The 26178-nt window shown below is 45.8% G+C and overlaps 1 protein-coding gene across 1 annotated transcript in view; it reads left to right on the top strand.

Moving 5' to 3' along the window:
• Positions 1–26178, top strand: part of LOC118833436 (septin-2) — a 136588-nt gene that overhangs the window by 86103 nt on the left and 24307 nt on the right. The window contains exon 12 of the mRNA XM_036740794.1: positions 3991–4082. Coding sequence (XP_036596689.1) covers positions 3991–4059 — 69 coding nt within the window. The 3' untranslated portion in view covers positions 4060–4082. The remainder of the gene's footprint in view (positions 1–3990; positions 4083–26178) is intronic.

Raw genomic sequence — 26178 nt, 5'->3', positions numbered from 1 at the left:
GACTTCTTCGCTGTGTGGCCTTGAGCAGGTTATGGAAGCTCTGATCCCGAGTGTCCTCCATCTATAAAATGGGGATGGAGAGAGTCCCCCAGCATAGGGGACAGATCTCTGGCCTTGGAGTCCTTCAGACCCAAGGCTGTGTGGGCCAGTGTTAACTCTCAATGCACCGGGCAGCTTTCTAAGCTGGGAAAGGAGAACAGCTCTGGTCTGCTTTGCTAGGGGTGTCCTCCCTGAGACTTCCCTACCCAGTGAAAGCACTGGTTTGGAGATAGATAGGTGGGAGATAACCTTTGCATGACCTAGTGGATTCGCAAAGGGATTGTGAAGAAAATGCTTTGTGACTTTAGTCTTAAAGAAACAAGCATTACCATGTGGATGATGCCAGTCCTTCTCCTTCCGGCTTCTCTCTTGTCTCTCCAGTTGCTTCCTGGATGTGGCTATCCTGGTGTCATTTCAAACTCAGTGTGCCTTAGAGTGAGCTCACTCCCTTAGTTCTACACAACTAAGTAACGTTGCACCCTGCCCACGATCACTTGGCTAATTTGGTCCACTAAACGAGCCAAGTGTAGCACCGGGGGCGACAACATATCTAGATACCAGATGGGTGTGTTCTGGAAGGAGGGAGCCCCTCCAGTGGAGGCTTCTCCGTCTTTGCCTCCTCCCAGGCAGAACCGAGGCTTGACCCCACATCTTCTGGCCTCAGCTCCCGTGTCCTTACACCATTGGTGCCTCTCTGCTTGGTGCTTCTGTGTTGGTAAAAACCTTTCCCTGTCTCATTGGGCTGGAGGAGAAAGTTGTTGGAAATGGGGGTGTAAAGGACCTCAGCTCCCCTGGAAGGACACCCCGGCAGCTGCGGGAGGACCCCTGTGCCTGCTTGGCCGGGGGCCCCTCTTGCCTGTTCCTTTTCAGTGTGTTCAGATCCACTTCATCCTCAACTGAACCATATCAGTTCAGTCCAGTCCAACAAACATTGATCAGACACTTGCTCCACAGAACACTCTGCTGAATGGCCCTCATCACCGAGGAGAGAAAGAAGGTCACTGCTGACTAGCAACAGCTTCCCAGAACACAAGGCACCTGTCTGGTGGACAGGCTGGTGCAGGAGACATTCCAGGCCTAGGAAACAGTTGGGGAAAGAAAAAAAAAAAACGATGTCAGGCCAAGCCCACAGTGTCTTCAGAGTCAGTCGACAAGTCACAAGCATTTATTAAGCGCCTACTGTGTGCCAGGCACCATGCTAAGTGCTAGGGACACAAAGAATGGCAGGTGGCCCCTGTTCTCAAGACCCCCCTCCACTTAACAGCAGAGTTGGGGGAGGGAGAGGACAGCCTGCAAACGGCATCATACAAACAGGACAGAGATGGGACAGAGCAGAGAATCTCAGCGGGAAAGTGCTTGAGTTGATGAGGCCTGGGAAAGCCTTCTCACAGAAGGCGGGATTTTGGCTGAAACTGAAGGCAGCCAGGGGCTCCCAGAGGCAGAGACAAGGGGGGAGAAGATGCCCGGGATGGGGAGATGGAGCGTCTTGTGCGAGAGATGGGAAGCCAGGGTCACTGGATTTCAGGCTTTGTGGAAGGTGGTAAAGTGTGAGTCTGGAAAGGAAGGAAAGGGCCTGAGTTCAAATGTGGCCTCAGACTCTGGCTGTGTGACCCTGGATAAGTCACTTAACAGTTTATTCATTTTGTGTCTAATAACAGCACCTATCTCCCAGGGCTGTACTGAGCATCAGATGAGATAATATGTGTAGAGCATTCAGCACAGGGCCTGGCACATAGTAAGTGTTGCATAAGTGTGTGAGTTCTTACTATTTTGAAGGACTTTAAAAATTGAACACCGAATTTTCTATTTGATCCTGGGGCCAGTAGAGTCTGAGGCAGCTGGGTGGTTCAGTGTGGCTAGAGCCCTGGGCCTGGAGGCAGGAAGACCTGAGTTCAAATCCAGCCTCAGATACTTCCCAGCTGCATGACCCTGGGCAATCACTTAGGCTCTGCCTTAATCCTCTGGAGAAGGAAATGACAAACCACTCCAGAATCTTTGCCAAGAAAACCCCACAGACAGTCTTGGTGAGCTGTGGTCCATGGGGTCACAAAGAGCCAGAGTTTGAGTAGGGAGTTGGCATGGTCAGACCTATGCTTTAGGAGGATCCCTTTGACCGCTGAGTGGAAGATGGGCTGGAGTGGGGGAACGCTAGAGGCAGACCCATGTGCTGGCTGTTCTTCACAAGGTGGCCTGACACTCAGGCCGAGCAGAGCCGGCCTGCCTGTCCGTTGTTCAGATGGCAGTGTAAGTAACTGATAGAGCGAGAATGATTGATGTGGGGTACCCAGGACCCTTGGATGGATTTCAGGAAGTCTAGGAAGAAACGACATCTTTCTTTCAATACCATTGTTTTCCTATGAACTTTGTATTTTGTTTTATGCATTAAATAGTATGATTCTGAGAAGGGGGCTCCACCAGCCAGACGGCTTGCCCGAGGTGACCAGGGTGCCACAAAGGTGAAGAGCCCCTGGTGTGGTGTGTTCTCTTGCCTTGGCCACTGAGGGGTGACCTCAGCATCCTCTAGACACAGCTGTGGATTTGGGGTTGAGGTGGCCTGCCCAGGAAGGGTGGGCTGTGGCAGCACCAGGCCCCGTGATTGCTCGAGAACCCACTCTATTCTCAGATATTGGGTTAGTTTGGGTAGAATCCAGAAATCCACAGATCTGTGCGTTCCTGCTGACTTATTCTTGTGTTGTTCCGTGTAACCCTAGAGGCCTTGGTGGAACCTAGAACCAGTTTATCCCAGCTGCTCTCATTTTATGGAGGAGAAGGCTGAGGCTCCTAAGCCAAGGCGGGATTTGTCAAAGGTCTCGTAGCACATTAGTGACAGAGCTGTGAGGGAAATGGGAGTGTTGGGCTCTAAACCCAGGGCTCTGGCCTGGCCTGGGACACACAGTGGGCTCAGTCCAGTACAAGGGGATGGGAATCTGAAGGTCAGTGGGTCCCACAGAACTGCAGGACTTCACACTGGAGGCTCATTTCAAGCAACCCAAGGATTCTCCTCACACGTGCCTTAGTTGCTATTACAAGTAACCTGCAGGTGGGGAAGGCCACATGTGATGGCCCTCTAGGTCTTTGACTGTGGCCTTTTGATTGAGTCGAAGTTTTAAAGAGCAAATCTCCCTAATGAATGAATTTGTTCTGGGAAGTTTGGGTTGAGTCAAAGGGCCACACTTGAGGACCTAGAAGGCCACAGGTTCCCCGCCCCTTCCAGCTAGGCAGTAGCCATGGGCCTAAGGCCATGATGGGCCAGGCAGGCTGAGGCTTGTCCCAGGGCTGGCTGCCACTCCACAAGTGTCATTAAAACCATTTTTGGAAAAGGCGATGGGCAGATGGTCATGTAGAAGCAGCAGATGGCCCCCCAAGGGCCACCCTAGCACCCCAGAGAACAGACTCCAGTATACTGGGAAGATTCTTTGTGTGGGACTTAGGGAAAGGTGCAGATGAGAATATGATGGGATCAGGGCTGGTGGAGGAGTGGCCAGCTGGGAGGGGCATTCCTCGACCTGGACGGTGACAGGTCCAGCCAAGGAGCCCCATTATCAGCTCCCTCAGCTGGGCCCCGCACCTGGGCTGGGGAGGTAGAGCAGGGAGTATGCCTACTAACCTCAGAGGGGTCGTTGCGGGCACATCTAGTCTGCCCAGCTACAGGAAGGAAGTGGAACAGAGGTGTGTGGGGGTAATAGGGAACCAAAGCAGCCCCTCTCCCCTTCTGGGCCAGGGCTTCTGATATGGTGCCCCGGGTGCAGTTTGGGCACATACGGCAGCCTCTTTTAATCCTTTGGGGAGCAGAACAATGAGATGTTTGATCAGCCTTGCCCCACTGCCTTTGACTCTTGTCTCAGAAGGAAGGAGGGCCGGTAGCCAAGAGTTCTCTTTCCTGAATAAAAGCACCCACGCTTCTGAATGCCTCAGTTTCCCTTTGTGCTAAAGCCTCCTTTTGCCTTCCAGCTCCGAAGGATGCAGGAGATGATTGCGCAGATGCAGGCCCAGATGCGGATGAAGCCTGGGGATGAGTGAGTCCTCTGGTAGAGCAGCACAAGGTAGTTTGCTTTCTTTTTTCTGCCAAGTTGGATGTGCCAAAGCTTTATGATTTTGTAACCATGTGGTTTTGTTGCTCTCAGTACTAGAGTTGTGAAAAAGAAATACTCTCAGTAAAAGCGTATGTGGAAGGCAGGACTAACTTCACATTCTATACTTTTTTAAAACAAACAAAACTTGTAAACCTCAGTGTGGGTGGGGCTTGGAGAAGGATACGCTCTTGTGCATCTGTATTCCAAGTTGGTGGGGTGTTCTGGAGGAGCGGTCTGGCAAGGGGCAGGAAGCCTCCTAAAACAGCCTGTGACCTGGTAATCCAACCACTGTGGAGTACGTCTGCTCCTGGGGAATAATGAAAAAGAGAAAAAGTATTGGTACAAAGGTGTTTGTAGCTGTGCGTTAGTAATGGCGAAAAGACGGAAACACTGAAGTGTCTACACTTGGGCACTGACTCTACAGACTATTGTGACCCAGGCACTGTTGGTCTCCACTGTCCTCAACATAGAAAAGGACAAGGAGCAGACCCCAGGGAAGAGGCCCCTCCAGGATCCCACCAGGTGTGCAGGGTAGAATGAGGCTGGTGGCAGGGTGGCCCACTAACAGCGTCGTGGGGAAAAGCCAGCCCAACCAACACTCCATCTGCATGGATTTAGAACCTGACGCCGAAGGGGCTTGAGAGGAGCTGGCAAGTCGGCATCAATATCTGCGTGATTGGTAAATGTCTGTTCTTGGTGTCATGACCAACTCATTCACCCACTGGGAGCCAGCCTTCAGCCGAGCCCCTCCAGGCATGAGCTAGACTGGTGCCCAGCCAACGGCCTATTATCCCTGGGTGGGTGCTGGGACCTTCCTCGTTGGGAGGGTTTGCCAGAGCTCTCCTCAGCTGGCAATGCCATGAAGGGCCCTGGCTGGCTCCTACACCTCCTCCTCCCAGGCCCTCCCAGCCTCTGCCCCCAGGCCTGCTCCCAAGCCCTCCTAGCCTCCGGCCCCCAGGATCCCCCCCAGGCCCACTCCCAGGCCTGCCCCCTAGGCCCCCCAGCCTCTGCCCCCCAGACCTGCTCCCAGGCCCCCCTCCAGGTCTGCTCTTAGGTCTCCAGGGGCACCTCAAGAATGAGAAATGTGCAAAGTTTGATGACATAGCCCAGGAGGACCAAAGCAGAGCTAGGCCTTTGTTGTGCCCCTCAGGTACAAAGGTGGTTTTTCTCAAGTTCTGGTTGTGTAGTGAACAGAAAACCATTGACGCTGAGGGGCATTCCCAGGAGCTCTTGACAAGCTGGTACGGGCACTTGTGGTTGATTTTGTCTTATTTTACCAGGTTTAGAGTTCATTGTTCCCTAGCTTATTGTTTCTGTAAAGTTCCTTGAGTCCTTCTTCGGAGCTTTGGGAGAAGTCGGTGTTTCATCCCGGCACGTACAGCTCCCAGCCTTACCGTTTGGGGGAGTAGCCATGGCCGGGGCTCCAGCTGCTGCCAGCTGCCCCTCCTCACTCAGCTTTGGCTCGGAGCTTCTCATTTGGTAGGATGGGCCTCCCTAGTGTGATCTTCAAGGCCTCAAGGTCCTCTCCACGCCACGGCATCAGAATCACTCAGGGGCTCCTCGTTGTAAAAAATAAATGAATAAACAGACAGAGTCAGGAGCAGAGCCTTGCTAAGTACGTTGAGGGAGCTCCGCCCACCCCCCCTCCCCATTTCATGTATCCCATAACAGTGCAGCTCAGTAATCTTGCCACCACATTTTCCAATTAAAAGGACCATGTGAGCTCTAGGAAACAATTCAGTTTCTACTTTAATTACCCCTCCCCAGGCCAGTAGGAGGATCAGATGAGGGGCTGGGGGTGCAAGCATGTTGGACCCTGTTGGGGGTCTTCTGTAGCCATAAGCTGTTGTTGTGAATTACAGAATCTCAAACTATGGTTATTCTTCAGGTCCTAGAACGAAAACCACCTCCCAGTGATTGCTTTTCTTGAATGACTTCCCAGACCCCACTTATTGATGGCTAGGTTTTCTAAATGTTCTTGTTCACTAATGACTTTATACTGTTTGCCTTCAGCCCTGGTACCCAACTAAGCCTGTAACCATCCATTCACTCTGGGAAAACAAAGTGGATGAAAAATATGGCCCAGATTTTGATGTACAGCTGGAAGGGCAACCCATCCATTAATATACATGTCTTGGGGAGGTGTAGGGTCCAAAGAATGGGGCAGAGGTGGGGCTGGGATTACATCTGGGAAATTGTATGGCATTTGGCAGGCCCCCACTGCTCACTGTCCCAAAGACCATCTCTCTAAAACCTGTGTCTCCTGATGCTGCTTCATAACTGCCAGTCTTGGCAGGCCCTGCCAGCAATCATCTCTTCTTGAGTCAACAAGCATTAATGAGCCCTTACTGTATGCTGGGCACTGTGCTGGGAATACGGATGTAAGCAGAAGGAAAGATAGCCCCTGCCCTCCAGGAGCTTCCATCCTATGGGGTAAGAGCATATAAAAGGAAACTGAAAAGGGGCAAAGAAGGGAGCCAAAGGGTGACCATGCTCAGCACAATGGGACGTGAGTGTCCTGGGCATCGTCTTTGAAATGGGCATTGTGAGAAGAGGCAGCCAATCAGAGGGAGAGGCTGCAGGGCAGCAGGTGCTTCCAGTGTGTGAAGCGCACAGGTGGACACAGTTGGAAACCATTCCCCAGGCCGAGGAGCCTCATCATCTTGTGTCATTGGCCTGAACCTTGTTTGTCTCCAGAATGTATCAGCCTCGGTGTCAAAGACCTGGGTACTGAGGTGGGTCGATAGGAAGGGAGAATCCTAAGGCTGAGACCCCCTGCCAGGTGCTGTTACCCCCTCTCCTTGCAGGAGGCCCCCCTGCCCCTTGACCAGGCAATGGTCCTAGGCCCAGTGCTTCTCACCCACTGGCCATGCTGGCTGCCTATGACCCATTGACTTGCCAGAGCAGCCCCTTATGGGGCTCAGGCCTTTGCCCTCCTTCCCTGAGCCAAGGTCTAGAGGTAAGCTCTCCGACGGCAGGGCCTGCCCCCGTTAGTCTTCGTGCTGTTCTTGCCCCAAGAGGCTCGTCAGAATTGTTGATGGAGATGATGAAGCAGCGAGAACACTTCAGCTTTATAGTGTCGTCTCTAACAAAGTAAGAACTGCAGCTCGTTTGCGTTGTCTCTCCTAGCGTTTGCTTCGGTTTGGTTGCCATTGTTGGCATATGCACAGGGCACATGAGACTTGGGCAGGCCGTGGCTCCTCCATACAATGAGCGGGTAGGGCTTGATGGCTTCTGAGGTCACCCCCTCCTGGGCCTTGAGGTTGGAGTGTCAGATCCTGGCCCTGGGCATGCAGTTGGGCTTAGTGTGTGCAGTCATTTGACTGACTTGTAGTCATGCTTAGCATGCACGGTCATATGATAGATGTGCAGTTGTTCTTAGCCTGTGTAGTCATCTGATAGTTGTGCTTAGCGTGTGCAGTCTGATGGACATGCAGTCATGCTTAACATGTGTGGTTGTCTGATGAATGTGCAGTCGTGCTTAGCGTGTGCAGTCTTCTGATGGTTGTGCTTAGCGTGTGCAGTCTGACGGATGTGCAGTCATGCTTAGCATATCTGGTCATCTGATGCTCTTGTCCTCACTTTGTGGCACTTGGTGGAGTTTTCCCTGTTTGTCATTTTAGTGGCACACAGATGCTTGTCATGTTGATAGAGCAGTCTCTTTGGCCGCCTCCAGGACTCAAGGCATGAAGGCTGTTCCTCATTTGCTGCTGTTTCAGATAAAGCCACTGGCTGTCATTTTGGGCAGATTGGTCACTTTTTCTCTTAACGCCACCCTTAGGATTTAGTGAGAGCACCGAGATTGCTTAGGGACAGATAGGATTAATTTTCCCCAGCCCAGCCAGGAAGGATTTTACACATTCAGCCAATTCTGTGTTTAAAAGTAAGTTGCATCTTAAAGATGTTTTCTTTTCCCCAGAGAAATGATCAGAGCAAAAAAAGATGACTGAATTTCATTTGGACCCTCTCCGTGGTGCCCAGGTGTCACTGAATCTTGGGTCAACTGAATGCTTTGGACATCTTTGGTAGTTGCCAATTTAATTTCTGTTTGAGTTGCTATGGATTTCCCAGGAGTTTTGATAAAGGACTGGCCAGTCAGCAGCTCTTGGGTATCATCAAGTGATCTTTGGCGCATCTCAGGTGCGATGTGCGTGGCTGGATGGCGTTCAGACCTGCATTCTGGGTCTCCCTGGGGAGGCTGAGGGTGCCTTTGCACGGGCATCACTTCTCAGAGAGGGCTGCCTCCTTCTCACCTGGGACACTTTCAGACGTTCCCCTCCATACACAGCTGCCAACATGGGCTTCCTGAGGCACAGACCCTGATGAATGTCACTTAGGGGCCTGAGCAAACAATCCCATGCCCACACAAATAGGAGGAAACATTCTTCCACAGAAGGAAGCGTGAGAAATTCCTATGTTCTTGCCCTTGTCTTCTCTCTCTAGGAAAAATATGCCTGTCTGGCAGCCAGCTTCCTGGCCCAGATTGGCTTACTATGTGTCAGACATTTCAGAATGGGACCTAATTTAACGTTGTTCTTTTTATGCCCTACACTTAAAATTCTGTTTAAAAAGAATTGGTTTTTAATTTTATGAGCACAGAAATGAGAAGAAACCCGATAAGTATCCTGCTTTTCCATGCTTCTCTTTCTCCCTGGTCATGTTGTCAATTTTTGGTTCTTCTGGAATGTAAATCCTGAATGAGATGGATTCTCTTCTGCCAGATGACCTTGGGCCAGCTGCCCACATTCCCAATGGGAAAGAGGGAGGGTTCTGGAGCTTCCTCTTGAATCTTGGCCTGCTATCTCAAGGCTCTCTTGACGTTACTGTAGCTTGGAGCTCTTCCTCTCATAGACATTTGCAGGCCGGGGTATGCTCATTGAGTCATTGTTCCTCTTGGGGACCGAGATGTGGTGGGTGCGCACTCTAACACGTTGGGGTTTACAGATGGCGTCCCCACGAGGGCCCTGTGGAGTGGAAGGTGCAGGCCTTATCTCTGTCTTTGGTTGTTTACTCGCTTTCAGTTGTGTCTGATCATGTGACCCCATTTGGAGTTTTCTTGGCCGTTTCCTTTGCCTCATTTTATAAGTGAGGAAATTGAGGCAAACAGGGTGAAGTGACTTGCCCAGGGTCACACAGCTGGAACTCGGGTCTTCCTGACTTCAGGCTCGGTGCTCTATCCACTTTGCCACCTAACTGCCATTTTACAGGTTGGAAAACTGAGTCCCACAGAGGTGAAGAGTCTCAAATGATGGTAATAGCCCACATTAACATTTGCTTCAAGATTGCAACACTCTTTACATGCATCTTCTTTTTTGATGGTCACGGCAGCCCCAGGAGCTAAGGGCTACGGTCATCCACGTTTTACAGATGAGGCAACTAAGGCCGGCCAAGGGAGGAAGTGTGGGCTTTGCCACCTTGGTCTCTGGGACCGCAGGCAGCTTCCTTCCCTTTTCTGGGCCTCAGTTTCTCTGTCTGTCAAATTGGAGGGTTGAAGTAGGGGAGGGCTGAGGTCTCTTTTAGCTCTAAAATCCTGTGCTCATCTGGGCTTTGCCCACAGTATCCGAGTCAGGGCTGGTTTCAATCTGGGGATCAGTCCACAGTCCCAGACATGGGCTCTCTCCATGAGGAGCCTCAGAGGACATTTCTTGACTGAGCATTCTGCTCCAAGCTCCAGATTGCAAGCAGATAGCGAGCCTGCCGACCACATGGCCTAACCTCTCAGTGAAAATATGCAGCCCCAGGATTGAAGCATAAACACTTCAGAGCCCTGGCGGGGTTGGCCCAGTTTTGTAGACGGTAGCTTTGACTCGGTAGTTTTCAGCGATTTATATAAATGGCAGCTGTGAGAGCCTCATTTTAGAAGAATGAGCTTGATGACTTCGTCTAAAGAGCTTAGTCTGTATTATGCTCATGGAAGATTCCCCCCCTCCCCCACCCACTCCCGCTCCTCATCTTTCCCTCGTGTTTCCTGCCTTGGAACCATTCAGGAGGCTCAAACATCTTGTCTGCCATTGCTGAGGCTTCCTCAGCAGACAGAGCCATACATTGGTTTCCCTGCTTCTGGACATCTGCATGCGTCTGAGATTCAGAAGCACTCAGAGCGCTGGCTGCTGGCCTTCTGTTTGCATCTGGATTTCATAGTCTGCAGTGGGGCCCAAGCCAGGAGTGCGCTTGGATCTCTCTTCCTGCATCGTGCATAGCTGGTTGTGATGTGAGCATGAGCCCTGCACTGCACTGGGAGGTCTGGCCTGGCCTCTCCCGAGCTCTGGGCGACTTGCTGTTGCTGCCTGGGCCTCGGTGTCTTACTCTGTAGAAACAAAGGTAGTTGAATGAGATAGATCTCCAAGATTCCTTGCAATTCTAACACATTGTTGAAATTCAGGAGCCAAAAAGCATTTATTAAGCACCCAGCGTCTACTCAGTGCTCAGGGAGATCCAGAGTTGAGATCAGACATGGTTCCTGCCCTCCTGTTCCTTATGGCCTGGTGTGAGGATAAAGCACTTGGACACAGTCCACACAGTAGAGAACAGCTGAGTCAGGTCTGAGGGGAAGGTGAGTTATTATTGGCAGAAGGATCAGAGAAAGTTTCATGATGGCATTTGAATTGGGCTTTAAGATGGGTAGGAGTCAGGGCAGACGCCCACCAGATATGTTGTGGTCCTGCGCTGGGAGTCAGAAAACTGAAATGGTCCCTGTCCTCCAAGAGTTTCCATCCTGCTTGGGCACCATGACATGTACCCAAACCAGTACAGCACAAGGAAAATGAGAGAGTGAACGCAAGAGGAAGGAGAGGAACAGGAAGACATGTGGAGGAATGCATTCCTGTCTTGAGCTTTGAAGAAAGATTAGTTTCTGAGAAGTGGAGATGAGAAGACAGTGCTCCCCGGGCCTGTGAATGGCTTTGTGCGAATGCACAAAGTAAAGGTGGCAGTCCAGCCTGCCCAAACATGGTGCTTGGGAACAGGAATGACAAGCAGAGAGGAAGGAAAAGGAGGTGGTATCTGGACTCTGGAGGGCCATGCCAAGGGATTGGCCCTGTATCTTTCCATTGGGCTGGAACCAGTGATAACATCAACTAGTGGCAATCCTCATGCTCCTTGTTCACACTGATCAGGACCTGGCAGTGTCCGAGTCTGTGGGCAAGTGGGAGCCCCAGTGGCTTCAGGGGACCTGGGCCTCAGGAAGCTGATGTTGGCAGCTGTGTAGGGAGAGGACCATCTGAAAGTGGCCCAGGTGAGAATGCATGAGGTCCTGAATCAGGAAGGGGGCTGGGGGAGGGAGTGGATGGATGGGGGCAAGAGATGATGCTGAAGTAGCAGCAGTAAGACATGACAGTGATTAGACATGGGAGAAGGAAAAGCCAAGGGTGACAACAGTTAGGAACCTGAGTGACAGGAACTCTGTAAAAATAGAGGAGCTTGGAGGAGAGACAGCATTTTAGTGTTTGTGCAGCACCTTTTGGACATGGAGTTGTCCATGTCCTTGCAGTGCCTGTAGGCCAGGAGAAGAGGTGAAGGCATTTTACAGTTTCTAGTGGGGCAGAAGGAGCTCCTGGTGTGATGGCCTAAGGTTAGGATAACTCCTGAGAGAAGGGGGTGTGGCAAAGGCCCTGGGAACTTGAGAAGAGAAGGTTTGGAACAGCTGTTGAGGGGAGCATGACGGAGAGTCAGTGAAGGAAGAATAAATGTTTGCCATTCCCCAGCGAGGGCCCAAGTGAAGATAGATGGCATGAGCTTGTTTTCAGTAACTCAGGAGTACAGGGAAGGAGGGATCCAGGTTCAGGATTGGTAGGGTTTGAACAGTAGAAGGATGGGAGGATGAGGGAGGAAAGACAAGTAAGGCCAGAGCAGGAGAAATGGCCTATGAGAACAGAGAGGGTGCAGGGAGGACAAAGGACTTTTTAGCAGGAGTGAGGCAGGGGAAGAAATGGAAGGAAGGAAGATTTTAATAAGACAGGGGAATCTCTGAGTTCAGAATCCTAGAGAAGGGACCATCCTTGTGGGTGACTGAAGTAGAGTCATAGAAGCTGAGGCTGATGAGCCAGGAGGCCATGGCGTATACGGGAGCCCGAGTGTAGAGTGAAGGCCCCAGAACAAGGGCTTGGGGCAGGTTGTAGACAAATGGAGCCTTTTTTCCTTAAAAAGAGGCAGAGTAGGTTGAAGGCACCAGATCCGGGCTGTGACAGCAACCAATGGAGTGACCCTCAGAGGGCAGTGGTGGCATGGGATGGGTGTAGTAGTGAGACCAGGTCAGCTTCTCCTCATTGGCCATTGGGTCAGGGGCCATGAGATGATGTTCGGTTAGCATGGGAGTGGGCAGACCAGGCACCAAGGGAAGCTTGTTAAGGACGTGTAGCCCTTGAGGAAAGCAAGTCATCAAAGACTCCCCATCTAATCAAAGAAACAGAGGCTAGACTCTTCAAGGGCACTTGATTAAATAAGTGTTAAAAGAGAAAACAGTAAAAGAAAGTCCCACCTTCATTACTGATAATAGGGTAGAACGTTGGAGATGGAGAGGGAGGATGTTTGGGCAGAAGTTACCTGAGAGCTGGTCTCATCCAATCCCTCATTTTACTGAGAAGGAATTTTCTGTGGTATTCCAGGAAGATCTGTCAGTGTCATTAACACCATCTTTTTACTTTTTTAAAGAAATTTTTTTTATTTCATTAAACATTTCCCAATTACATTTTAAAACATTTTTAACATTCATTGTTTTGAAATTTTGAGTTCCAAATTCTGTCCCTCCCACCCCTTGTGAAGGCAAACAACATGATCTCTATTATGCATGTAAATATTTCCATATTAGCCATGTTGCAAAAATAAAAAAAAGCAAGGAAAACAAAGTAGAAAAAAAACACCTTCAGTTGGCACTCAATTAACATTTTCCATTATGGGTTCTTTGGATTGTCTGGGATCGTTTTCTGGATCAGCGGCCGAGGCTTCACGGTGGATCATTGTTCTGTTTCTGTTACTGCAACACCATCATTCTTCCTCTCCTAAAGTTAGAAGGCCAAAAACAGCTTTTTATTCGTTGACTTAATCTCTTTCTAGAAATTACATGTGCCAGGAATGCTTTGTCTCCCTCCCCACTCCCAGCACACTCATTCCTTCCCGGCTCAGTGACCACCTTCTTGACACTCCTTTCTCTGATCACATTCCCCCATGTGCCTCACATGGCACATGGCTTACACCTCATGTTTTCAGGTACAGTTGTATTCGGAGTTGGTTTTGAGCATCTTTTCTGCCTACTGTAAATCCCACATAGGCAGGGGCTGTCTTACCCTTCTAGTGCCTAGCACAACATGTTGCACGCAGTAGGTACTTAATAAATATTTATTGAATTGGAAAATGTGGCAGATCCGATGTTAGGTAAATGAACCTCTGACTTGTGACTGACAGTGACATTAATGCCTCTCTCTCTGAGACTTGGGATGGTCAGAAGAATGTGGCACTTCTAGGCTCCAGGCACTCCGAGAGGGTATCAGAGCCATGAGGGCCATAGGATTTGGGGTTTTCATGACCTCCTCCAACCACTTCATTTTACAGAAGGAGAAACTGAGGCACACTGCAGGGAAGTCATTTACCCTGGGTCACATAGGCTATGAGTAGCAGAGCCAGAATTAAAACTAGCCAGCTTCTTTGACTCCAAAACAAGTATTCTTTTTTGAGAAATTAATGGACATGCCACATAAGTACCTGCAATTGATCAGTTTTCTAAGCTGTTCTCTGGGTAGTTCCCTTAGCTAAAAGTGGTCACCACATCTCAGGGGCAGAGATTTCATCTAGCCCTCCAGTGTCAATATTATTGTGCTGATTTGAATTCTAATAATTTTTAGTGCTTCTCACCTTTGTGTTATGGTGGTGGTTGTTTGTGTTGTCTTCTTAGGTCTGCATTACTTTGAATGGGTTTCTCTGAATTTCTCAAATTCATTATTTCTTATTCATTCATTCCATGATCATTTGTGCCAAACCCTGTGCTGGGGACCCAGGAGCTTGCCTTGGGGGCAGGGAGAGAATCTATACATAGATTGGAGAAGTAAAAGCCCAAAAAGTAGATACAAAGTAATGGGTTGTAGGGACCCCAAAAGGCCTTGTTCTTGACCTGAGCTTTACCAGGAAGCTTGGAAGTCTGTGAGCCAGAGGTGAGGGGAGTGCGCCGTCTACACATGGCCCATATAGATTTGGCCTATTCAAAAGCACTGAGATAAGAGGTGGAATTTTGTGTAAGAGCAGCAAGAAACACAGTTTCTTTCTCTGGACTCAAGTTTGTAAGGGAGGGTAACGTGTAGTGAATCTTGAAAATTAGGCTGAAACCTGCTTAGGAAAGGTTTATGTTCCAGACAGCAGAATGGGTGTTTTATCCTAGGGTCAGCAGGGAGTGGCTGAAGCTTTTTGAGCCAGAGAGTGGCGTGGTCAGGCCGGAGCTGGAGGAAGATAAGTTTGGCAGCTGTGTGGGCTAAGGGTGGATTGGATGGGTGGAAAAAATAAAATATTATTTAAAAAAAAAAGAAAAGGGATTTGTTACAGCACTGCAGTCATCTGTTTCACTTCTATGTCACAGTCTGTCCAGCCATTCCACAATTGATGAGCACCCATCTGGTTTTAGGTGGTTTTTTACTAGCATAAACAGTGCTACTGTGAATATTTTGGCATATGTGAGGCCTTGCCTCTGTCTTTGGCTTAGGGTGAATGCCCACTGTTAGCATTGCAGGATCAAGGGGGGTGAACAACTTACTTTTCTCCATATTTCCAAATGTTACATATTGGCGAGACAAGTTCACAGCTCTGCCAACAGTGGGGAACTCCAGTGTGGGTGGCAGCCCTGTTTGTCATCTCTGCCCAGAAGTGAAACCTCATGGTTGTCTCCCAATCATCAATGACTGTGGAGAGCAGCTTAGAACCAAGTACGGATTCCTGGGGGCTGCTCCCCTGGCAGCCTCCTCCGGAGGTGGAGCCATCTGGCTGCTGAATCTTCAGGGCCAGCCTATCATCCTGTTCTGAATCTACCCACATCTCTTCCTCTTTCCCACAAAAATAGCTTCAATCAGCCACAATTTACGAAGTGCTGAGATGCTGTAAATTTGGGTCCTCTGCATTCCTTCTGTCTGCCATCTTGTCGCCCTCCGTGAAAAGGGAACAAGGAGAGGTCAGAAGGACAAGGACTTCATGAAGCTGCTCTAGCTCCCTAGGATCACCATTCCTCTAATAAGAAGGACTAGAATTTGGCCAGAATTTATGTCAAGCTTAATAGCATAGTTTGTAGATTCAATTCCTTTCCTTTTTTTTTAAAAGTGGGGACAGAATTTTCCCTTCTCATCCATTTTCTACACTCTTTCACAGTCCTGACAGTGGCCCAGTAGACATGTTGGCCAGTTCTTCCAGCCTTTCAGGATGTTTGTCAGGGCAGGTGACCTGAACTTACCAGGGGCAGCCAGATGCTGTCTGGCTGTCTCTTTATTTACACTGGGTATCCCTCCCTCCCTCCTTGCCCCCAAATTCCTGGCAGTCCTGACTCAGTCAGGGCAAAGCAATGTGACTACAGACACCCTTTGGAATGACAAGAGTCACCCATGAGTCCTTCTGGAGAGGCGGAGGACCAGCAGGCCTCTCATTTGCCCTGCCTCTGTGGGCTGAGTTCCTCAGGCCTCCCCGTCTGCTCTGCCTCTGCCCTCCACACACCATTCTCAACACCACTGAGCGTTGCTGTGCCCACGGCTGCGGAACTCTCAGAGCAATCTTGCTTTTTCTGTTTATATCCATAGTCCTTAGCACAGTGCTTGGCACACAGTAAGCATGGAATATGCTTTTAAATTTTGTTCATTCACTTTCGGCCAGTCATTTCAGAAGCTTTTGAGAAGCCTCAGAAGTAGAAGGAAAAGAAAGTCAGAGCTTTCCTCCCTCTTCATCATTAGTCATTACCATGCCAAGCACGATTCACATCTTTTCTTTGATCTTTCCCTTTTCATCAATCTAACGTTAAAAATAAATTTTAAAAAATCATCCTTGGCTTTGCTTTCCCCCTTCAGCTCATTCTAAGTTTTAGTGGTTGTTGTGCTGTTTTTACAGAACTGCCACATTGAGAGTCATCCTTCTGACATACCTTTTAAAGTCAGTTGGTCAGCAAGCATTTATTATATGCTTACTGTATGCCAGGCACTGTGCTCCATGCTGGGAATACCAAGAAAGACAAAAAGCATTCCCTACCCTCAAGGAATTTACATTCTAACGGAGGAGACATCATGAAAAAAATAGGGACATAGAAAATGTGAACAGAGTAGATGAAGGTTATCTAGAGCTGGAAGCCAGTGGTGATGGAGGGGCCCAGAAGAGGCCTCCTGCAGAAGCTGGGGTTGGAGCAGGGTCTGGAGGGAGCCAGGGAGCCAGGAGGCGGAAGTTTCTTTTGGAATATGGCTCACCTTTCCAAAGCCTCGCCCCCCACCCCCATCACAGTGCTACCACTCAGCTCGGATGGCTAGATCCCTGAGGCTGTGGGGTCTGTTACTGGCTCTCTTAAAGCACCAGGAAGTTGTGGAAATGGTCCTCGGGTTGTTGTAAGATGGGCAGAGCGTAAGCCAGCCCAGAAGCAGGGGGTGGCCCTCTGATCTACGGAGAACGAGCTAGCTTACCCACCACAAAGACCCACCAGTGAGCTCTTAGTTTGTAGAGCATTGGAAGATTGACCACAAGGGCTTTGCTTTCCTCCCAGCCTGGATGAGACGTAGCTGTGACCAGTAGTCAGACTTAGATCATGTCCCTAGGTCTGTGTGTAATATAATCACCTTTTACTTTATCAAACATTCCCCTCACAATGAAATGAAGAGCCCATGGTTGGGTCTCCCCATTTTACAAATGGTCAAACTGTGGTGGGAGAGCAGGGAAGGTGACTTAGCTGGAGTCTGTCAGAGCCGGGATTTAAAATCCATGCCTCTGACACCCGCATCCCTTGTAAACCATACGTTGTCTAGTGGATCGTAGGTATGTGAATGAAATGTGAAAAATGCAGTTGTATTTGCCTCACCTATGAAATGAGGACTAGCACAGGCTTTGCCCGTAGTAGCCACTTAATACGTATTTAGAGAGTGGATGAACGATGATGCCTCAGATGAGGTGATGGACTTGTGGGAGCCCTTTGTGAACTGCCACTCTGTACAAATAGACGTTCCTATTGGTGGCCTTGTCGGCATCAATGGAGCCTTCCTGGAGGAGGTGATTCTGGGAGGAGATGATGGGTTGCAGATGGGAGATTGCCGACATGTCAGATAACAAGACAGGACAATGGGCTGCATCTGACAAGGCAGGTGTAGTGTCTAGTTGGGGTTCAAACAGTCCTTGGCCCACATGAGCACAGGACAGGAGACTCGGGTCAAGGCAGTGATTTATGTGAAGGCTTTTAGTGCTCTGCACACTTGCTGTAAGTCAGCTGAGCAATATGGCTGCCCAGATGTTGGTGCGCCCAGGGTCCAGTGTGAGGAGGCCGCTTTGGGGGGAGGGGCGTCCTTTGATGTCTCAGCCTCAGTTCCCTCATCTCTAAAATTAGGGAGATGGATTAGGCGGCCTCTCAGATCCTTCCCATCTTCAAGTTCAGTGACCCTGTGTCTTGCCCAAGGTTGCACAGCCCCAAAATGGCAGTCCCTGAACTCAGCCCTGGATCCTGGCATCCTCGGTCTTCTTTCTTTTTCTCCTGCAGAGGAGTTAGAAGATTGGCATGTGCCATTTGTTTCATTTCCCTGCTTTCTCCTAACTTACTATGGAGTTTTTCAAGTGAAAACAGAAAGTGTGGGTTTCTCAGAGAGCCTTTGAGCTGAATGATTTTTTCGCAAGATTTATGGTGTTGTTATGGCAACCAGAGCTTTAGAGTTGTGGCTGGTGCTTGGGCAGTGTGATGAATGACATCAGTCTTTGGGGGAAGAGTGACTGTGCCAAGGCTGAAGCTGTGGCAGCTGACGTGTGCCCGGAGGGAGGCCAAGCACAGGAGACGGTCAGTTGTCTGGCGCTGCTGGGGTTTGCAGAGTCCAGCTAAGGGAGCTACGATCGTTCTCACTCATGACATTTCTGGATCTCTTTATGGTCCCCATTCTCTCACTTGGTCTTCGCTTGGAGGCATGGGTGCCATTTACAGATGAGGACACCAGAGCTCAGAGATGGTGTTCCTTGTCCATGATTATGCTGCTAGTAAGTGCTTAGGGCAGAATTTGAAACCAGATCTTTCCTGACTCCCAAATCCAGTGCCCTTAAAGTTCCAATTCAATTCACCTAGCACTGATGAAGTCATGCCGTTGGCAGGACACTGCCTGGTACTGGGCATGCAAAGATGAAAAGTAACTCTGGGGGGATGTGATACCTACCTGCAAATGTGATCCAAGCTTGAATGTGATAGGAACAAAGGGGAGATCGTTGGGTCACAGGATTTTTTTTTTGCATAAAAGGGTCCTTAGCATTCATCTAACCCAACCCTCTTGAGACCAAGAGGTTATCCAAAGTCACCTGGGCAGTAAGCAGAGTTTCAGATGAAGCACCATAGGAAAGTTTGAGGAGGTTGAGACCTCTTTTAGCTGGAGAGAATAGGGAAGGCTTTCTGGAGGAGGCAAGTAGACCAAAGCTGGGCACCAGAAGAATACAGAGATTTCCACAGAGACAAAGAGAGATGATGTGGAGCGTGGCCTGCAGGAATTCAGAGCTGAGAAAGGATGGAGCAGGATCCCTGGACAGTAGGTCTGTGAAGTCAGTCAGTCCATCAGTATGCATTTATTAAGCACTTACTGTGTGCCAAGCACTGAGCTAACGCAGAACGAACAGAGAGAGCAAAACCAGGAAAGAGGAGCGAGGTGAAATAAGGCTGGACCTCCCCAGCTTGTGGTGAGAATTGAGATGATGGTAAAATTCTTATCAGCACAGTTCCTGGCTCATAGGAAGAGCTGTCTCAAAGTGATGATTGGGACAGAAAAATGGATGACTGTCAAAGAAGAGGAGCAAAAAGCAGTAACATGAAAGGAACATGATCTCCGTTCAAGTCAGATACGTTGATCTCAAAGATGGGAGGCAGAGCATCATCTTAAGGATATTATGGGTCTCCCAGAAAAACATGGCAAGCCCCAAACCCTGAACACCATGATGAAAGAAATAATACAAGAAAACTCTTTAGGATTTCTGGACACAGAAAGCAAAGTGCAGGTCTCCTCCAGAAAAAAAACAAAACCATACCTATGCTGCAGGCTGCAAGATGCCTTGTGGTTAAATTGAACGATTCCAGTGACAACGAATTCTGCAAGCGACCAGGAGCATCACCCTCACATAAAGAGGAAAGGAAATTCAAGTGACACAAGACTATTCTACAACCACCAGAAACCTTAGGAAGGAGTGGAATAATATGTTCCAAAGAGCAAAGGAGTTCACGGTGCAACCCAAGATGACATACCCTGCAAATCTGAGCCTAACTACTAATGAAAAAGTTGGACATTTAATTTTTAAAATAGGCCTTCAAAGCATTCCAGGAAGGAAAATTAGACCTCAACAAATAACTTAGTTTCAAACACTGCAGGCAACAGAAATACAAGAAAGATAAGCAAATGCAGTAACCAAGGACCACCACAACAAAATAACAGAGAGACCATTCAGAAATTTCTTGCTAAAAGTACATAAAGAGACAGGGATAAAAGAAGAAGTCTAATGAGGTGATGATGGGAAAATAGGCCTGAAACATCATGGGCTAAACTTTACAACATCCTGCCTAGAGGTGAATCTATATTTTCATGGGACTAAATTTCAGAATGAAAGGGTGCATTATTATTTGATATAATTCTGGGAATGCCAGCAATAGCAGTAAGACAAGAGAAGGAAATTAAAGGAATAAGAGATAAAAGAGGAGATAAAACTATTCCTATTTGTTGATAATATGATAGTTTCAGATATTTGTTGAGACAACAGCTTTAGCAAAGTCACAGCCTACAAAATAAACCCTCAAAAATGAACATTTTCTATATAATGTTAACAAAATCCAAAAGGCAATAATAGAAAGGAAAATTCCATTCCAAATAACTACAAAACATAAAATACTTGGATATCAGTCTAACAATGCAAAATGGTTATATAGATTCAATTACAAGATGCTCCTTAAAGAAATAAAGAGCTTAAATAGCTAGAGTGCTCATGGCTGGGCTGTACCAATATAATAAAAACAACATTACTACCAAAGTTAGTTTACGCTTTTAATGCTGTGCCAAATGATCACTTTATATAAGTCAATAAAATTCATTTGGAAAGAAACCTCAAATAACAAGGGAAATAATGAAAAAAAGTAGAGAATAGGGGGAGTAACACTTCCGGACCTCGAACTATACTATAAAGCGGCAGACATCCAGACCATTTATTATTAATTTAAAAATAGAGAAGTAGATCAATGGAACAAGGCAGAAACAAAAACGGTAGAACTCAGTAATCCGGCGTTTAGTGAGGCAGAAAATATAATTCAGTTAGGAAAAAATTTTCTATTTAATAAAAACAGATCTTATACCTCTCACAGTTATAGGTAGGAGCTGTGTTCTTAACTGAAAAAGAGAGAAAATTACAAAGATAAAACAGGTAACTTTGATTACACGGATCCAACACAGACAAAATTAATGCACCTACGATAAGAAGGGAAAGAGTTGGATGGGGAAAAAAGTCTTTTATGTCAAATTTCTCTCATAAGAGTTTGGTGTCTTATAAAAATATACACATGTACACGTGTATATCATACGTGTATGCGTAACATACAACATATACGCATAGGTTACAAGAAGCCATTCTCCAATAAATAAATCCTAGGAGGATGTAGACGATAAGGTCTCAGAAGATGAATGGAAAACTATTAACAACCGTATGAAAGAATGCTCTAACTCACTAACAATAAGAGAAAAGCAAATTAAAACAACCCCGAGGTTTCACCTCACACTCTTCACGTGGGCAAAGATAACGACAGCATTTGTATGATACCTTTGCGATGCTCTTTACAAATATTACCTCATCTGAGCTTCCCAGCAGCCCTGGGTCGTTGATATTTTTAACTCCATTTTACAGAGGAAACTGAGGCAGTCGCTAAACTTGCCTGAGGTCACACAGCTAGCAAATTTCTGAAGGTAGATTTTAATGCAGATCTTCCTGTGTGCTGGTGCGTCTGCTGCACCACCCAGCTACCTCAAAAAATGGGGGAAAGTTGTCAAAAGGATGATAAAAGATGTAAATAATCAATGTTGGAGGGATTATAGGAAGATAAACATACTATATATATTGTTGGTGGAGCTGGGGCTGTGAATCAGTGCAGCCATTTTGGAAAGAAATTTGGAATTATGAAAATAATGTGGCTAAAATATTCATACCCTTTGACCCAGAGGTTCCATTCCTAGCTTGTCCCCCAAATCAGTCATTGATAAAAAGAAAATCCCTAGACACCTATACACACACACACACACACATACATACAAACATATGCACACACACATCAGCATTTTTTGTGATAGCAAAGAATTGGAAACAGAATAAATGTCCTTTAATTCTCCCCTGTTTGATTGTAAACTCCTTGAGATCAAGAACTGTCTTTTGCCTTCTTGTGTATCCCCACTACTTAGCACAGCTCCTTACACATAATAGGCACTTAATAAATGTTTATGGATTGATTGGGGAAAGAGTAAACAAATTGTAATACATGAAGGTAAGGGAATACTACCAGGCTGTAAGCAATGTGATGAGGACAAAGAAGCCTGGAAAGGTCTTCATGAACTGATGCAGACTGAAGTCAGCAGAGCCAAGAGAATACTACACAGTGACTACAACAATGTAAATAGAAAAAACAGCCACAAAAATAAAGTGAATGTTGCAGAATTATAAAGAACAAGCGAGGCTTGAGAGAAGATAGATGCGATGATGGGAACTCCAGGAGGGCTGTCCATCGCACATACTTTCAGACTTTTTGATATGATAATCAGTTATGCTGATTTTTTCCTCTTTTTTTGCCTTGAGAATATTACTTGCTAAATGAGATGGTTCTCTGTGGGAAAGAATACTGGGGAAAGTTAAATTTTAAAAAGACATCAAAATTGTCTTTAAAAAATCAACCAGGTTTTAAAAAAATGTTTATTTAGTATTTTATTTTTCCCCAGTTACATGTAAAAACAATTTTTATCATTTATTTTAAAACTTTGAGCTCCAGATTCTCTCCCTTCCTCCCGCCCCACCCAACCCCCCTCATTCAGAAGGAGAGCAATTCAATATAGGTTATACATGTGTAGTCATGCAAAACATTTCCATATTAGTCATGTTGTGAAAGAAAACATAGACCAAAAAAAAAAAAAGCAACCAACCCAACCAACCTCAAGACAAATAAAGAAAGTAAAGAAAAGTATGCTTCAATCTGTATTCAGACACCACAAGTTCTTTCTCTGGGGATGGATAGCATTTTTCATCATAACTCCTTCAGAGTTGTCTTAGATCATTGTATTCCTGAGAATAGCTAAGTCATTCACAGCTATCATCTTACAATATTGCTGTTACTTTGTACACAGTGTATTTTAATTTGCATCAGCTCATGCAAGTCTTTCCTGGTTTTTCCGAGAGCATCCTGCTCATCATTTCTTATAGCACAGTAGTATTCCATCATAATCACATAACACAATTTGTTCAGTCATTCCCCAGTTGATGGACACCTCCTCAATTTCCAATTCTTTGCCATCAGAAAAGAGCTGCTACAAATATTTTTGTACATATAGGTCCTTTTCCTTTTTTTTAAAATCTGTTTCAGTATACACTATACACAGTAGTGGTATTGCTAAGTCAAAGGGTATGCATGGTTTTATACCCCTTTGGGCATAGTTCCAAATTGGAACAGAATGGTTGAATGAGTTCACAACTCCACCAACGGTGCATTAATATCTCATATTTCCCACATTCCCCCCACATTTGTCATTTTCATTTGCTGTCTTCTTAACCAATCTAATAGGTATAAGGTAGTACCTCACAATTGTTTTAATTTGCATTTTTCCAATCAGTAGTGATTTAGAGCATTTTTTCATATGTCTATAGATAGCTTTGATTACTTCATCCAAACACTGTTCATATTTTTTGATCCTTTATCAATTGGGGAATGGCTCTTATTTTTCTAAATTTGACTCCATTCTCTATATGTTTGAGAAATGAGGCCTTGATCAGAGAAATTTTCTTCAAAATTTTTGCACCGTCACTATTGCTAAGTGTATTTCCCTCCATCCTATCCCCTCCTCTTATTCTTTTCTCTCTCTGTTGTCACCCTGTCCCTTTTCAAAAGGGTCTTGCTTCTTGAAAGTCAAATGCTCTATTCAGCTCTGGTCTTTTCATCCAGAATGCTTAAAGTCCTTTCTCTCATTGAATGTCCATTTTATTATACTCAGTTTTTCTGGGAATGTGATTCTTGGTTATAATCCTAACTCCTTTTTCCTTTGGAATATCATATTCCAAGCCCTCTGATTTTTTAATGTAGAAGCTGCTAAATCTTGTGTTATCCTGACTGGCTTCACAATATTTGATTTGTTTCTTTCTGGCTGCTTGCAGTGTTTTTTCCTTGACCTGGGAGCTCTGGAATTTGGCTATGATATTCCTGGAAATTTTCATTTTGGGATCTCTTTCAGAGGGTAATCAGTGGATTCTTTCCAATTCTATTTAACCATCTGGTTCTAGAATATCAGGGCAATTTTCTTTGATAGTTTCTTGAAAGATATTGTCTAGGCTCTTTTTTTGAACATAGCTTTCAGGAAGTCCAATAATTTTTAAATTATCCCTCCTGGATCTATTTTTAAGGTCAGTTACTTTTCCAGTGAGATATTTCACATTGTCTTCTAGTTTTTCATTCTTTTGATTTTATTTTATTGTTTCTTGATTTCTTATAAAGCCATTAGCTTCCATTTGCTCAATTCTGATTTTTAAGGAATTATTTTCTTCAGTAAGTTTTTGTACCTTCTTTTCCATTTGGCCAATTCTGCTTTTTTTTTAAATTTATTTTTTATTTTTAGTTTACAACACTCAGTTCCACAAGTTTTTGAATGCTAAATTTTCTCTCCCTCCCTCTCCTCCTCCCTCCCCACCAAGATGGCATGTAATCTGATATAGGTTTTACATATACCTTCGTATTAAACTTATTTACATAATAGTCAAGTTGTAAGGAAGAATCATAACCAATGGAATGAATCATGAGAAAGAAGGAACAAAGCCAAAAAAGAAGTTAAAAAAAGAGGGAGCAAATATTTTGCCTTAATCTGCATTCAGACTCCATAGTTCTTTCTCTGGATGTGCATAGCTTTTTCCATCATGAGTCTTTTGGAGCTGTCTTTGAACCTTGCATTGATGAGAAGAGCCAAGTCTATCAAAGTTAGTCCTTACAGATACTGTGTGTCTGTAATAATGTATAATATTTTCCTGCTTCTGCTCCTCTCATTCAGCATCAGTTCATGTAAGTCTTTCCAGGTTATAATGAAGTCCGTCTGCTCCTCATTTCTTATAGCATAGTAGTATTCCATTACATTCATATACTACAACTTGTTCAGCCATTCCCCAGTTGATGGGCATCCCTTTGATTTCCAGTTCTTTGCCACCACAAAAAGAGCTGCTATAAATATTTTTGTACATACTGGTCCATTTCCCACTTATGTGATCTCTTTGGGATACAGCCCTAGAAGTGGTATTGCTGGGTCAAAGGGTATGCACATTTTTATGACCCTTTGGGCATAGTTCCAAATTGCTCTCCAGAATGGCTGGATCAGTTTGCAACTCCACCAACAATGTAACAATGTTTCAATTTTCCCACATCCTCTCCAGCATTTATCATTTTCCTGTTTTGTCATGTTAGCCAATCTGACAGGAGAGATGTGGTACCTAAGAGTTGTTTTGATTTGCATTTCTCTAATCAATAGTGATTTCAAGTATTTTTTCATATACCTATAGATATCTTTAATTTCTTCCTCTGAAAACTGCCTGTTGATATCCTTTGACCATTTCTCAATTGGGGAATGACTTGTATTCCTATAAATTTGACTCAGTTCCTTGTATATTTTAGATATGAGGCCTTAATCAGAGATACTGGTTGTAAAGATTCTTTCCCTATTTTCTACTTCCCTCCTAATCTTTGTTGCATTGGCTTTGTAAAAAAACTTTCTAGTGTAACATAATCACAATCATCCATTTTGTATTTTATAACGCTCTCTATCTCTTCTTTGGTCATGAATTCTTCCCTTCTCCATAGATCTGACAAGTAAACTATTCCTTGCTCTCCCAAATTGCTTATAGTATCAGCCTTTATTCCTAAATCATGAACCCATTTTGGCTTTATTTTGGTATATGGTGTAAGATATTGGTCTATGCCCAGTTTCTGCCGTACTATTTTCCAATTTTCCCAGCAGTTTTTGTGAAATAGTGAATTCTTAACCCAGAAGCTGGACTCTTTGAGTTTAACAAAGAGTAGATTGTATAGTCATTGACTTCTGTGTCTTGCGTACCTAACCTATTCCGCTGATCCACGACTCTGTTTCTTAGCCGGTACCAGGTAGTTTTGATGACTGCTGCTTTATAATATAGTTTAATATCTGGTATGGCTAGGCCACCTTCCCTAGCATTTCTTTTCGTTAATTCCCTTGATAGTCTTGACCTTTTGTTTTTCTAGATGAATTTTGTTATTATTTTATCCAGCTCTGTAAAATAATTTTTTGGTAGTTTGATTGGTATGGCACTGAATAAGTAAGTTAATTTTGGTAAAATTGTCATTTTTAGCAACTGATGTTTTTCCATTTATTTAGATCTGACTTTATTTGTGTGAAAAATGTTTTGTAATTGTGTTCATATAGGCCCTGGGTTTGTCTTGGCAGATAGACTCCCAAATATTTTATAGTGTCTACAGTAACTTTAAATGGAATTTTTCTTTCTATCTCTTGCTGTTGGGCTTTGTTAGTAATATATAGGAATGCTGAGGATTTATGTGGGTTTATTTTATATCCTGCAACTTTGCCAAAGTTATTTATTATTTCAAGTAGCTTTTTACTTGATTCACTAGGATTCCCTGAGTAAATCATGA

This window comes from Trichosurus vulpecula, chromosome 1 (assembly GCF_011100635.1).
Source record: "Trichosurus vulpecula isolate mTriVul1 chromosome 1, mTriVul1.pri, whole genome shotgun sequence".
Classification (NCBI taxonomy): domain Eukaryota; kingdom Metazoa; phylum Chordata; class Mammalia; order Diprotodontia; family Phalangeridae; genus Trichosurus; species Trichosurus vulpecula.
This window is presented reverse-complemented; position numbering and strand designations above follow the sequence as displayed.